Source organism: Acinonyx jubatus, chromosome D3, assembly GCF_027475565.1.
Source record: "Acinonyx jubatus isolate Ajub_Pintada_27869175 chromosome D3, VMU_Ajub_asm_v1.0, whole genome shotgun sequence".
Taxonomy (NCBI): Eukaryota; Metazoa; Chordata; class Mammalia; order Carnivora; family Felidae; genus Acinonyx; species Acinonyx jubatus.
The window spans coordinates 31,261,877-31,277,068 of NC_069392.1; the positions used below are offsets into that span (position 1 = coordinate 31,261,877).

Consider the following 15,192-nt stretch of genomic DNA (forward strand, 5'->3'; position numbering starts at 1 on the left):
ACTACAAATGAAAATAGCAGAAGGCACATTATGAAGGATAGTATAATCTACAAAGCCATCTTTTATTCTCCAATGGATAGAAATTATTAAAATACAATAAAATGTGGGGGCGCCTGGGTGGCGCAGTCGGTTAAGCGTCCGACTTCAGCCAGGTCACGATCTCGCGGTCCGTGGGTTCGAGCCCCGCGTCAGGCTCTGGGCTCATGGCTCAGAGCCTGGAGCCTGTTTCCGATTCTGTGTCTCCCTCTCTCTCTGCCCCTCCCCCGTTCATGCTCTGTCTCTCTCTGTCCCAAAAATAAATAAACGTTGAAAAAAAAAATTAAAAAAAAATACAATAAAATGTATATTTTCAGTAATTGTATTAATGTCAAATTTACTGAATATAGTAAAGAATTAAGGGAGAACCTACATCTTTTTGAAGAAAATGAAGTCCCTTAAAACATAACTATAGTACATGGTTACAAAATTATTACTTTACAAAAAAGCAAAATTATTCCCATGCACTAGACCCTTGATAGGATATCTTTCCAATCTAATATATTAAATGGCGTTTGAGTTTTCTAAATTGTTATGCATCTTTTACCCACTGGTAGTTTTGGGGGGATTATGGACTATGTATGGTAAAAGACATCGAGACTGGAGATACGGCCAGCAGACTTATTCTGCCCTCTGCTCTCTTTGCTGCACTCTCCATTTACTGATGGAGCGTCTTCCCTGTGGTCCACATGTCATCCCAACAGTCTTTTTATTGCATTACACAATTCAGCATGTATTGGGATGAGCCTGGGCTTCAGAAACCCATAAAACTATGTTTAATTCTTCTCCGTCATGTCAACTTCTGACTGTGGACAAGTCACTTGAGTCCTCTTAGCTTTAGTTTCCTTTGCTGTAAAATGGAGATAATTCCGGGCTACACTGAAGAGTAAATGATATTATGCTGTGTATATGACATGTCAAATATAGTGTCTGGCATGGTAAAAAATAAATGACAGCTATTAAAATAGCTGCATTATGATTAGCACTCAGTAAATGGTAGTTCCCTTTCTACTTCCAACCAAAACTTTTATATATGTTCTATCATTTTCAAATAGAAGCTAACTAATTTTACTAAGCTCATCTGTACTATTGACCGTTTGTTAGTGGACCACTTTTTCCATATAATTTTACTGATGATTTGGTGATGCATTAGGCTTTGGATGATGGGGATTGCCTTACTGTCTGATGTAAAAATAGGAATATACTGGGTATGTCTGTCTTTTAGGTACCAAAAACCCAAAATAATAAATGAGCCCTATTGTTTTATTTTCTTCTTCTGTAGTTATGTGCTGCTCATCTGCCAACTGAATCAGAGGCACCAAATCATTATCAGGCAGTATGTCGTGCACTGTTTGCAGAAACAATGGAGCTGCATACATTTCTGACTAAAATTAAGAGTGCAAAGGAGGTGAGTACTACTGCTTTCATACTTATTGGTATTGTGGAAAATTAACTTGACTTTTCAACACTGTCTGTCATATTATTTAAAATATTTCTTACCATCCTTATGATGGTAATATGATGTTTATTCCTAGGTATTTTATTATTTTTGGTGCAATTGTAAGTGGGGTTATTTTCTTAATTTCTCTTTCTGATGCTTATTAGTGTATAGAAGTGCATTGATTTTATATTCCGTGACCTTACTGAATTCATTTTCAGTTCTGGTAGTTTTGGGGTGTAATCTTTAGGGTTTTCTAGAAATAGTATCATGCTATGTGCAAATAGTGAGTTTTACTTCTTCCTTGCTCATTTGGATGCCTTTTATTTCTTTTTCTTGTCAGATTGCTGTGGCTAGGACTTACAGTACTATGTTGAATAAAAGTGGTGAAAGTGGACATCCTTGTGTTGTTCCTGCTCTTAGGGGAAAGCTATTAGTTTTTCAGTATTGAGTATGATATTATCTGTGGGTTTTTCATGTATGGCCTTTATTATGTTGAGGTGTATTCCCTCTGAATGTACTTTGTTGAGGATTTTTATCATGAAAGGATGTTGTGTTGGTCAGATGCTTTTTATGCATCTATTAAAATGATCATATGTTTTTTTATCGTTTTTCTTATTGATGTGATTTATTATGTTGATTGATTTGTGAATATTGAACTACTTTTTTGCATCCCAGGAATAAATCCTACTTCATCGTGGTGAATGACTTTTTAAATGTAGTGTTGGATTCAGTTTGCTAGTATTTGTTAAGGAGTTTTGCATCTATGTTCATCAGAGATACTGGCCTGTAGTTCTTTTTTTTTTTTTTGTGCTGTCTTTATCTGGTTTTGGTATCAGGGTAATGCTGACCTCATAGAATGAATCTGGAAGTTTTCTTTTATTTTTTGGAATAGTTTGAGAAGAATAGGTATTAATTCTTCTTTACATGTTTGGTAGAATTTACTTATGAAGCTCTCTGGTCCTGGATTTTTGTTTGTTGGGAGTTTTTTGATAACTTATTCAATTTCATTAGTGATAATTCATCTGTTCACAGATGTCTTCCTAATTCAGTTTTGGAAGGTTGTATATTTCTAGGAATTTATCCATTTCTTCTAGGTTGTCCAATTTGTTGGCATATAATTTTTGATAATATTCTTTTATCCTTTGTATTTCTGTGGTGTCAAGTTGTTATTTCTTCTCTTTCATATCTGATTTTGTTTAAAATTAAATCTGTTCTGGGGCATCTGGGTGGCTCAGTTGGTTGAACGTCCAACTTCAGCTCAGGTCGTGATCTCACAGTTCGTGGGTTCGAGCCCCACATCAGACTCTGTGCTGACAGCTCAGAGCCTAGAGCCTGCCTTGGGTTCTCTGTCTCCCTCTCTCTCTACCCGCCCCCCACCCCCCATGCTCTGTCTCTGTCTCAAAAAAATGAATAAACCTTAAAAAAAATTTTTTTTAAATAAAATTAAATCTGTTCTTTCTTTTTAAAAGAATCTGTTTTTTTAAATGCAAGTGTATGAATCCATTTTATTAAGCAAAGATTTTTTTTAATTATTTTTTTTAAGTTTATTTATTTTGAGAAAGAGAGGGAGAGCACAAGTGGGAGAGGGTCAGAGAGAAGTAGAGACAGACCCCAAGCAGGCTCTGCAACATCAGTGCAGAGCCCGATGCGGGACTCGAACTCACAAACTGTGAGACCATGACCTGAGCCAAGATCAAGAGTTAGATGCTTAACCAACTGCTCCACCCAGGTGTCTCTAAGCAAAGATTTTCATAAAGCTTCCTTACAAATGAGAAATGTTCAATTTCCCATATGACTTGCTTTTCACTATCTTTCTGCCACTCTTTTTCCATTTTAAAAGATGCGGTACCTGTTTCAGGAAGGGATAAGGACTCAGGAAGTAGGCTACACATTTGATAATTGGACTATTTTATAGTGGATTTGGATAAATATCTAATGGAGGTAGTTGGAATTAATATTCATATAATTGATGATCTCATTTTAGCTCTTTTCTTACATTATTATTCATCACTGTGACTTAAAATGTTATGTGTAGAGTCCAAATGAACCATTTTAATTTATTTACGAGCTGAATCACCATAGTGTACCTCACACAGATGGTTGTGAAGATTCATGAGCTCTATATAAAGCAGAGCAGCATCTGGCACACAGTAAGAGCTCAGTACATGATAGGTGGTGGGTATCATTTCTTTTATGACTAAAGTACAGAGTTTATGTGAAGCACTAGTTTAAAACTTATGATGACACACAGTTTGGGGAGGGATACAAATGGCATATGTAAGAGTGGAAGGAAAATTTTAACCTATACTAGACTTATAAGACTAATTAGTTCTGGTAATAAGTGACAGATGTGTCATCCTTAATAAACCACCTTAAATAAATCCATTGTTTATGTCTGAATAAGAGCTCTAAGCATTCCTCTTCTGTCCTAGCCAGGATACTGCTTACAGTCTGTCTTTTTGTTACAGGCCAGTGAAAACCTGTTTATTTTTTTTAGGATTTTATAGAGTTAGACCAAGAAGAAAGTCTTCAGTGGGGTGGAAAAGGCGGAAAAATAACTATGTGTTATTTGAAGAATAATTAAAAATGCATCATGGGCTAGCTTTTCCTCCTGGATAGAACCAGAGGATGTAAGATCCGTTTAAAAGTTTCAGAGTAAACATCCGAAAGTACATTCTCAATTAAGGTTTATTACGTAGTAGAAAAGATTACTTTTTAAGCTTGTAATTATCTTCCCCAGTTTGTTAAGTTTGAGATTACCTTCTCCAGAGAACAAGTATTACTTTTAGGGTGTAAGTATAGTCCTGTGGGGTTAGCGTAAATTAAATGTACTGTTAAAGTTCTTCCAACCCACACATTCTCAGGAACCGTTTCTGAGCTTAAAGAAATGTATTAATAAGTTTTTCTTATTCTTATATTATTTTTTCTACTCCATTACAATGTGAGCTAAAAAAAAAAAAAAGATATTTTTTGCTCTTCATTAGAACTTTGCTTTGTCAAACACACTCCAGGAAATTTAAACATTATCAAAATTTATTTAAATAAAAATCTCACAAGCAGAGTAAAATACAAGTGGTTAGTCGCTGTGTGGCAGTGCCCACAGAGACCAGCCAGACCAAGGCCGGGGACCCTGGAGTTCCAGCCCCACCTCACCACGTCACCGTCTGGCACCACCCCAGATTTAGGTCTTTGTAAATATCAGTTCTGGCCTGTTTTCTCATCTCTTACTCTGTTTCCCCTCTTTGTTGATCTCTCTTGCCCCTTTCCATTTTTCTCTGGAAACTGCTCCATTTTTAGAGAGAACTCCTCAGAGCCCTCAGGCTCTTCTCAGGCTTGCTCATCTGAGGGTAGTCCTTTCTGCTACTTCCCCCTTTCTGAAAGCTGTTCTTTCCTGCATAACTTTGTATATCTGTGCCTTGTGAGTTAGTAATACTCCGTCTCTGCTCTGCTGTTTCCAAACAACTGCTGTTCTTAACTTGCACAGAAAGCTCATGCCATCTACTTCTGTTCTTCTTTTCTTTTTTTTTTTTTTAAGTTTATTTATTTATTTTGAAGGAGAAAGAGAGAATGTGTGAGCAGGAGAGGGACAGAGAGAGAGAGAGAAGGAGAATCCTAAGCAGGCTCCGCGCTGACTGTATGGAGCCCATTGCAGGGCTCAAACTCATGCTCCCCAAGATCACGACCTGAGCCGAAGTTAAGAGTCCAGTGCTCAACTGACTGAGCCACCCAGATACCCCAGGTTCTGTTATTCTTAAACCCATTGTCACTGTCATCTGCCACCATCTTGTGTGCGTTCTTTGATAAAAAGAAACTCTAGCTCTGTGTCCTTGACTTCCCCTCTACTTCACTACTCTGCTTAGCTTACCTGAACACACTTCTGGCCTCAGAACCACCTATAATCATTCCACCTTAGAAATCATGGACTCTTATCCCCCACTTCCTAACTGTAACTTCTGCTTTTTGAGCTTTCCCTCATTGCCACCTGAGCTCATCTTAAAATCTCTCGACTCCCCCATTTTTCTTCCAGTTTATTAGCCCTTCCTGGATGTATGTCCTTTCCTGCGTGAACTAGGTTCAGTCACTTTAACAGGAGTTCAGGTCACATGTCCAAACCGGATTGTTGCACTAACCTCCCACCAGTCCCCTTGTCACCGTGAATCCTCTTCGTCAAGTTCATCTTTCACATTGTCTGTGAATGATTTTTGTAGATCACAGATCTGACCTGAGGAGTCCAGTCCACAGGTATGTGATCTTTCAGGCCTGACCCTAGGCTGGTTTTCCCTGGCAAATCCCAATAGGGGAAGGTGCCCTCCCACACATGACTTGGTGCATAGCCAGGATTCTGCACACTGGTTTTCTGGAGGGAGTGGCAAGAACAGTGAGCATCCCCACTGGGTCAGCCATGTTCATTCACACATCTGCATCCCTAGCCCAGGCACCTTCACCAGGGCCTTGGCTGACATGCTTTCCTCCACTCTGGCTCATAACTTTCCACTTCTGCCCTTCCTTCTTTACCTCCCACCAGCCCCTGGTCCATAAAATGGCTGGAGCCTTTTGTCCAGTACTCCTCAGCAGTGAGGGGATTTTTCCCCACTTGCCTGAACATCACCTAACTTTTGCCCAGTGTCATTCTGTGGGGGGAAATATAGAACAAGAGGAGCAAAACATCCTTTTTGGCCTCTTGTTTGCACTGTTGCATCCAGTGAATTAAGGCTTGATTGGTACTTTCAGTTCAGTTCATTCTACCTGACCTTAAGACCCCTGGTAGCTGAAAAGAACCGTGTTGCTTCCCTGATTAATATGGTTCCCCATCAACTATAGAGTAAAATTAAAACTTTTCTATTGCACACAGGGCCCTTCATGGTGTTTCCCCTCCTTATGTTTTTATTGTCCTTTTTAACAGTATCCAATCAAAATTACTTATAGTTTCTGAATATGTCATGCTATTGTAGGTCTGTGTCCTTTGCACATTCTGTTCTTTCTGCCTGGAATTCTCTTCTCCCATTGTCTGCCTGGTGAACTCCTATTTATCCATCTAAACCCTGCTTCCATATTGCCTTCTTTGTGAAATATTCATGACCTCCCTCCAGCCCAACAGAGTTTTATGCCCTCCACTATCTCTGTATCTTATTCATCTTTCAGTCATGCACTTCTCATACTCTATAGTAGTTATTTGCTTACGTCTTTGTGTTTTTTTTCTCCACAGCTGGACCAGATCCTTCTTGAGATAAATGACTGTGTTTCAAATCATCTTTATGCCAATGACTCTTAATGTAGTATATGCACATAGGAAACAGTCCAGAAATACTTGTTGAACTGAAACAATTTATACATTATATCTGTGTTTCCTAGAACTGCAGAGGTTTTCAACTTGTTGAAAGAAGTCAGTTTTGAAAGCATTTGTGATGATTAGAAACCTTTTGGCCAAAGTATTTCTAGTAAAAGGAGAACTTTTATGGGAATATAGATGAGGTCTTAGAGTGCTCTTGCTGTTCTTTAAATTTATACATAAAATTTCATTTAATAATGAATCTTGATAGGACAAGCTATAGAATATGTGGAAATCCTGAACTTAAGAACATTCTGTACCATTTAATTACAGATTTTATGTTACATAAATTGCTTGTCAACACTGAGGTTTTAGAAGTAAAGTCTTAACATGGTCCAAGTGGATTTGTTTTTCCTCTGCAATGTGTGCTGCTTTCTTGAAATTATGAATATTTTCATATATGTTCATGTATGTATGATAGTCATTTTAACCTTTTCTCAAGAGTACTAAATTCACACTAGTAATAAAATAGTCTGCTAATTTGAATATTTTTTCTAAAGATCTTAAAGTACTTTATACAGACAGGCATACCTCATTGTGTTTCAGAGATACTGTGTTTTTTTGTTTTTTGTTGTTGTTGTTTTTCTTTTAACAAATTAAATGTTTGTGGCAACCCAGTGCAGAGCAAGTCTATCCGTGATATTTTTCCAACAGTATTTGCTCACTTCATGTCTCTATGTCACATTTTGGTAATTATTGCAATATTTCAGACTTTTTCATTCCTGTCATGTTTGTTAATGGTAATCTATGATCAATGGTCTTTAATGCTATTATTGTAATCGCGGGTACCACAAACTGTGCCCATATAAGGCAGCAAACTTAATTGATAAATGTCTGTTCTGACTACTCCACTGACTGCCTGTTTCCCCATCTCTCTCCCTCTCCTTGGGCATCCCTATTCCCTGAGACACAAAAATGTTGAAATTAGGCCAATTAATAACTGTACAGGGGCCTTTAAGTAAGCCATACAGATAAAGACAGATACCATATGTGTTCACTCCTATGTGGATCCTGAGAAACTTAACAGGAACCCATGGGGGAGGGGAAGAAAAAAAAAAGAGAGAGAGGTTAGAGTGGGAGAGAGCCAAAGCATAAGAGACTCTTAAAAACTGAGAACAAACTGAGGGCTGATGGGGGGTGGGAGGGAGGGGAGAGTGGGTGATGGGTATTGAGGAGGGCACCTGTTGGGATGAGCGCTGGGTGTTGTATGGAAACCAATTTGACAATAAATTTCATATATTTAAAAAAAATTGTTCAAGTGAAGGGAAGAGTTGCACGTCTCTCACTTTAAATCAAAAGCTAGAAATCATTAAACTCAGTGAGGAAAGTATGTCGAAAGCCAAGATGGGCTAAAAGCTGGGCCTTTTGTGCCAAACAGTTAGCCATGCTGTGAATGCAAAGGGAAAGTTCTTAAAGGAAATCAGAAGTACTGCTCCAGTGAATACATGAACAATAAGAAAGCAAAACAGCCTTATTGCTGATATGGATAAAGTTTGAGTGGTCTCGATAGAACGGTCATAACGTTCCCTTAGGCCAAAGCCTCATCCGGAGACCCTAAATCTTTCCAGTTCTTTGAAGCTGAGAGAGGTGAGGAAGATGCAGAAGAAAAGTTTGAAACAAGCAGAGGTTAGTTCATGAAGTTTAAGGAAAGAAGCTGTCTTCATAACGTAAAAGTACAAGTTGAAGCAAGTGTTGATATAATAGCTGTAGCAGGTTATCCAGAAGGTCTAACTAAGGTAATTCTCATCTATTAGAAGAAGATGCCAGACAGCTAGAGAGGAGAAGTCAGTGCCTGGCTTCAGAGCTTCAAAGGACAGCTGACTCTTTTGTTTGTGGCTATGCAGCTGGTGACTTTAAATTGAAGCCGGTGCTCATTGACCATTCTGAAAATGCTAGGGCTCTTAAGAATTATGCTGACTCTACTTTGATGTGTTCTATAAATGGCATAACAAAGCCTGGATGACATCACGTCTGTTTACAACATGGTTGGTGAAATATTTTAAGTCCATTGTTGAGACCTAGAAAAAAAGAAAGAGATTCCTTTCAAAATATTACTGTTGACTGACAATGCACCTGGCCACCCAAGAGCTCTGATGATATCCAGTGAGATTAGTGTTGTTTTCGTGCCTGCTAACACAACATCTATTCTGCAGCTCATGGATCAACGAGCAATTTCAGCTTACAAGTTTTGTTATTTGAGAAATACATTTCATAAGGCTATAGCTGCAATAGATAGTGATGCCTCTGATGGATCTGGACATCAGTTGAAAACCTTCTGGGGGTGCCTGGGTGGCTCAGTCATTTTGAGCATCCGACTTTGGCTCAGGTCATGATCTGATAGTATATGGGTTTGAGCCCTGTGTCAGGCTCTGTTCTGACAGCTCAGAGCCTGGAGCCTGCTTTGGATTCTGTGTCTCCCTCTCTCTCTGCATCTCCCCCACTCATGCTCTGTCTCTCTCACTCTGAAAAATAAACATGTAAAAAAATTTAAAGAAAACATTCTGGAAAGTATTCACCATTCTAGATGACATTAAAAACATTTGTGATTTATGGGAAGAGGTAAAAATATTGACATTAACAGGAAATGGGATGAAGTGGATTCCAACCCTCATGGATGGATGACTTTAAGGTGTTCAGGACTTCAGTGGAGGAAGTAACTACAGATGTTACTCTGTAACAAGAGAGAACTAGAATTGGAAGTGGAGCCTGAAAATGTGACTGAATTGCTATAATCCCACAATAAAACTTTAATGGGGGAGGAGGTGCTTCTTATGGATGAGCAAAGGAATTGGTTTTTGAAAAACTGTTTTATTTCCATATAGTTGGCACACAGTGGTCCATTAGTTTCAGGTGTACAACATAGTGATTCAACATTTCTATACATTCTGCTGTGCTTACCACAAGTGTAGTTACTACCTGTCAGCATACAACACTATTAAAATACCAGAAAGTAGTTTTTTTGGAGATGGAATCTACTCCTGGTGAAGATGCTGTGAATATTGTTGAAATGACAAAAAGAATTTAGACTTTGACATAACTTAGTTGATAAAGCAGTGGCTGGGTTTGAGACGACTGACTCCAATTTGGGAGGAAGTTCTGTGGGTAAAATACTATCAAACAGCATCACATACTGCAGAGAAATTCTGAAAGGAAGAGTCAGTTGATGCAGCAAACTTCATTGTTGTTTTATATTAGAGACACTGCCACAGCCACCCCAACCTTCAGCAGCTACCACCCTGATCAGTCAGCAGCCATCAACATTGAGGGCAGGATCCTCCACCAGCAAAAAGATTACAACTTGCTGAAACTTCAGATGATGGTTAGCATTTTTTTAGCAATAAAAATATTTTTTTATTTTTTTAAATGTTTGTTTATTTTTGAAAGAGAGAGACAGAGCATGAGTGGGGCTGGGGCAGAGAGAGAGGGAGACACAGAATCCAAAGGCAGGCTTCAGGCTCTGAGCTGTCAGCACACAGCCCGACGCGGGGCTCAGACTCATGGACCGTGAGATCATGACCTGAGCTGAAGTTGGACTCTTCACCAATGGAACCACCTAGGCACACCAGCAATAAAATATTTTTAAATTATATACATTGTTTTTATAGACCTACTACTATTGCACATTTAATAGACTGAAATATAGTGTAAACATAGCTTTTTATATATACTATGAAAACAAAAATATTCACGTGACTCACATTATTGTGGTATTTGCTTTATTGTGGTGGCTTGGAACCAAACCCGCAATATCTATGAGGTATGCTTATACATTTAAGAATCAGACAGTATTTCAGGGGTGCCTGGGTGGCTCACTTGGTTAAGTGTTTGACTTCGGCTGAGGTCAGGATCTCCCAGTTCATGGGTTTGAGCCCCACATCAGGCTCTGTGCTGACAGCTCAAAGCCTGGAACCTGCTTTGGATTCTGTGTCTCCCTCTCTCTCTGCCCCTCCCTGACCCACTTCTGTCTCTCTCTCTCAAAAATGAATAAACATTAAAAAATATCAGGATGTATAAAGAATCAGATAATATTTCTTCTGTACCTGTGAGTTAGTATGTATCAAGTGGAATTTTCAAAGTGATGACCTCTGATTTAATAAGTTGATTATCTGATCATCAGTGATGTTTCACATTACATTTTATCTGTGTGTGTGGGCACGCATGTGTGTGTAAAATTAGGGTAAATTCGTAGTATCAAAACATTGGGAAAAAAAATATTTGAGCTTAGTTGCTGATAATGTTCCTGATTTCACAGACCAAAAATACTTCATGTTAAATTTCTTATATGCTCAACTGACAATGTATTAAAATATAAGTAAAACCCCTAACCTGTTCCCAAGTGTTAACTAGTTGTTCTATGACATAATTATGCTTATTAGACCTGGCTTACTTTAGAAAGCTCAGAGCTTTGTAGTTCATCATCTATATGGAATACAAACTCACTTTTATTCTAATCTTTTTATGATGTGATGATTTCCTTCTTAATGAATGAGATCCATTAAGGTTATTCTCTGAATGATAGAGAAGTTTTGGATAGACCTGCTGTTACTGTGTCTCAAAAGCAATTTGATATTCTTGAAAGTAGGCACATATTACTGTGTCTCATAAGCAATTTGATATCCTTGTATGTAATTATAGATGAAGGAACAGGATAAACAATCCATTTAGTGCATCAGGTTGTATGAAAGAAGAGACAGCCCAGGTCCTATTGCCAGTAACCCACCACCACCCAAACTCTACCAGCAAGTGTGGCCAGTGAGCATGTGTGCTGGAGAGTAGAGAATTTAGCTTGGCAGTTTCAAATGTAAATTTTTTGTTGTAGAAAAGGAAGTTATATTAATGGTAGTGTCCTTTACTCCATTGTTGTCTAGGTAGTGTTTGATCATCAGTCCCTGTGTTGTTATTGTTAAATGAAATTATTTACCGGTTCCTCAAACTGTGATCCCTACTGCTTTCCTGTATTATTCCTACAGCTATAAAATGCCCTCTGTCGCTTACTCCATTTAATCCTAATGAACAGTCCTGTGACTCTTACTTTGCAAATTGGCAAACTAAGGCTTACAGAGATTGGGGGCTAACACAGAAGCTGTCAGCACTTCTGACACCAGCGTTTCCATCTTCATCCTCATCTTCATCCCCGTAAAGATGCTCAAAGGTTTCCTCTAAGAATAGTCACATACGATAGACTATATTGGAACAAAGTTGAAGAGAGTTCCTAAAATGGAGATGTATGCTTTGATATAGGCTTCTGAGCAGGATTGGAAAGAAATTTATGGGAGCCAGAGAGAATAAAATTTGGAGCTGGGGAGAAGAGGGTAAATGAGAGAACATTGTGTGTGTGTGTGTGTGTCTGTCTGTCTGTCTCACACACGCACACAAATGGGATGGAAGGAAGGAAGGTATCATGTTAAGTTTAGGTATGAAATAATATGGAGGTGTGAAATGGGAAGAGACAGAAGTGTGATAGAAATGTCGAAGACTGAAATAAAATCATTTTAAGATTAGAAGTCAGTTGATTTTATTCCAGTATGTTCCTAGCATGGTCTAACCATCATTGCCTCCTTGTTGAGAGTGTGTAGTGTGCTTGCCCCCAACCCCAAATCTACAGTAAATATGTTGCTTCACAATAGAATATTTACTATATTTCTTTAATTACTATATTTAGTATAAAAAGAAAAACCTGAGGTATCAGAGAAGTATAGTGTATAAAAGCAATCTTTCTTTTGAAAGAAGAATCCTTTTTTCAAGCAAATAAGTCATTTTAAAATTTATATTTATAATATATTAACACTAGTCATTATTTTTATTTTTTAACTTTAGAGTGAGAGAGAGAGTGCGCAAGTGGGGGAGAGGGGCAGAAGGAGAGAGAGAGAGAGAGAGAGAGAGAGAGAGAGAGAGAGAACGAGAGAGAGAGAGAGAGAGAGAGAGAATGTGCAGCAGGCTCTGTGCTCAGCACAGAGCCCAATCCCACGACCCTGAGAGCATGCCCTGAGCGGAAATCAAGAGATGCTCAGCCAACTGAGCCACCCAAGCACCCTGACGCTGATCATTTTTAAAAGCCCCTTTGTTGTTGGTGAATCATTTTCTTTCACTCATTATTCATGGGACATCAGTTATATAGCTTTTGCTAGATTTCTGTTCATTTATCTTTAGAAAGGGAGGAGAGGGCAATTAGGTATGCTAAGGCCCCTGTAATCGTTAACTTCGCTGCAGAAAGTACAATTCATTGGGCTAAATCTTTGTTTTATTCATTCTCATTTTTTTTAAGTCTTGTTGTATAGGCAAAATGTATACTGATAAACGTTTTAAGTGCATGCCTAGTAAAATTTGCTATGAAGTTATTATATACTATTTTACATCATATTTTAAACTTGAGATGGATTTTATAGGAAGGCAATTCACTGTTGAAGATTTTAGAGGAAAGCTCAATATTATAAATATTGAGCTATAACACTCAACATTACTATTAATTGATGTCAGTATCCACTAAAAATTCTGTATTTTAAAATCTAATGATAAAGAAATCCCTATAAAGAAGAAATTCCTAATGCAGTAATATTAGGCATAAATTAATGAACAGTAAAAATAATTGAGATTTATGAAACATTATACGTTCATATTATTATAAGAAGGCATGTAAAATAGATTTTAAAGTCAGTGTCTGTTTTCTAGGAGATTGTGTACTCAAAGTGATGAAAATTTTCTCTCCCCTTGCACTTTCTTGCATCATACACATAAACAATCCTAGAACTAAAGTGGAATATTCCAAACATTTTGATCTCTAAGGGATAAGATGTCTCATATAGTTAAGCCATCTTGGATTTCTTCAGAAGCAGCCTCTACAGGTGTGGATTGTCACTTCTGATTATCTGATTATAATGATCTTTGATCTCTTCTCAAGTGTGGTGCTTAATTAGTTTTTTATTGATATCTTAAACTCATAAATTCTATCTTCATCCACTGTTTTAATTATGGTTTTCCATTTGCATCTTTCAGGCCTGCGCTTAATGGACATCTCCTTAGACCGCCCCTAAACACTCATGTGTGTGTGTGTATACATAAATAGATATAGATATATATTTATATCTTACACTCAGTCTTTTACTTTAAAATCAGTTGCCCTGTTTATTTCCTTCCTCACAGTTATCACAGTTGTCTTGATGACCTCTTTTCTTACTCATTGGTATCTACCACAAGAAAATAATCTCATGAAGGGCAAAGACCTTTTCTCTCTGATACACTGCTATATCCCAGTGTAATAGGGCCTCTAAATATTTGATCAGTGTTGAATGAATTAGAGAATCTGTGGTTCAGCTACTGTAGATCTTCTTTCTTACCATCTATCTTGAATCTTGGTCCCTGACACTCTTGACTTGTCTCCAGAATGTACAGCCTCCTTCATGTTCTCACTGCCTTGTGCCTTCTTCATGCAGTGGTCTGACATCTCTTGCCTGGGCCATGGGAAAGCCTTCTGATGTAATTTCCCTTTTCATCTACAGTCTACCACCCAGTGTTATGTCGCTGTGTAGAGATCTTGTTGGCTACTTGGTACTTGTAGGTGGAAAGTTTAGACTCCTTGGCATGACATAGGGCTATTCAGAATCAGGCTTCAATCTTAACCTCTCCAGGCTCTTCATTCACTGTATGCAACCTCCCCTGTAGTCTCTGAGCATCCAGGGACTCTGTACCTACCTGAAGTTCCTGTTCCCCCTCTTCTCTCACCTAGAAAATGCTTACTTATGGGACGCCTGGGTGGCTCAGTTGGTTAAGCATCTGACTTCGGCTCGGGTCATTATCTCTTGGTTTGTGTATTCAAGCTCCGCATTGGACTCTGTGCTGACAGCTCAGAGCCTACAGCTTGCTTCAGATTCTCTGTCTCCATCTCTCTGACCCCTCCTCTGCTCGTGCTCTCTCTCTATCTCTCTCAAAAATAAATAAACATTAAAAAAATTTTAAATAATAAATAAAAACTACTGGCAGTAATAAATTCAGGTGGCAAGATACTTAATATTCACAAATCAGTAGTGTTTCTATACACTAATAATGAAGTAGTAGAGAGAAACTTAAAAAGCACCAAATACAGTTGCACCAAAAAGAACAAAATACCAAGGAATAAACTTAGCCAAAGGGGTGAAAGACCTGTACTGCAAGAACTACAATGTACTGATGAAAAAAATTAAAGATGACACAAACAATTGGAAAGATATTCCATGCTCATGGATTGGAAGAATTAATATTGTTAAGATACTCATATTACCCAAGGCAACCTATAGATTCAATGCAATCACTATGAAAATGCTGTTGGGTATTTAATTTTTGAAGAAATAATCCTAAAATTTGTGTGAAATGACAAAAGACCCAAAGTAGCCAAAGCAATTCTGAGAAAGAG

At 38.1% G+C, this 15,192-nt stretch overlaps 1 protein-coding gene across 5 annotated transcripts in view; it reads left to right on the forward strand.

The window, feature by feature from the left end:
* The window catches only part of SPIRE1 (spire type actin nucleation factor 1), a 198,704-nt gene that overhangs the window by 99,503 nt on the left and 84,009 nt on the right, over positions 1–15,192 (forward strand). For all 5 annotated transcript variants that reach the window (XM_027068416.2, XM_027068417.2, XM_027068418.2 and 2 more), the window contains exon 4: positions 1,319–1,444. In XM_027068416.2, the coding sequence (XP_026924217.1) occupies positions 1,319–1,444 (126 nt within the window). The remainder of the gene's footprint in view (positions 1–1,318; positions 1,445–15,192) is intronic.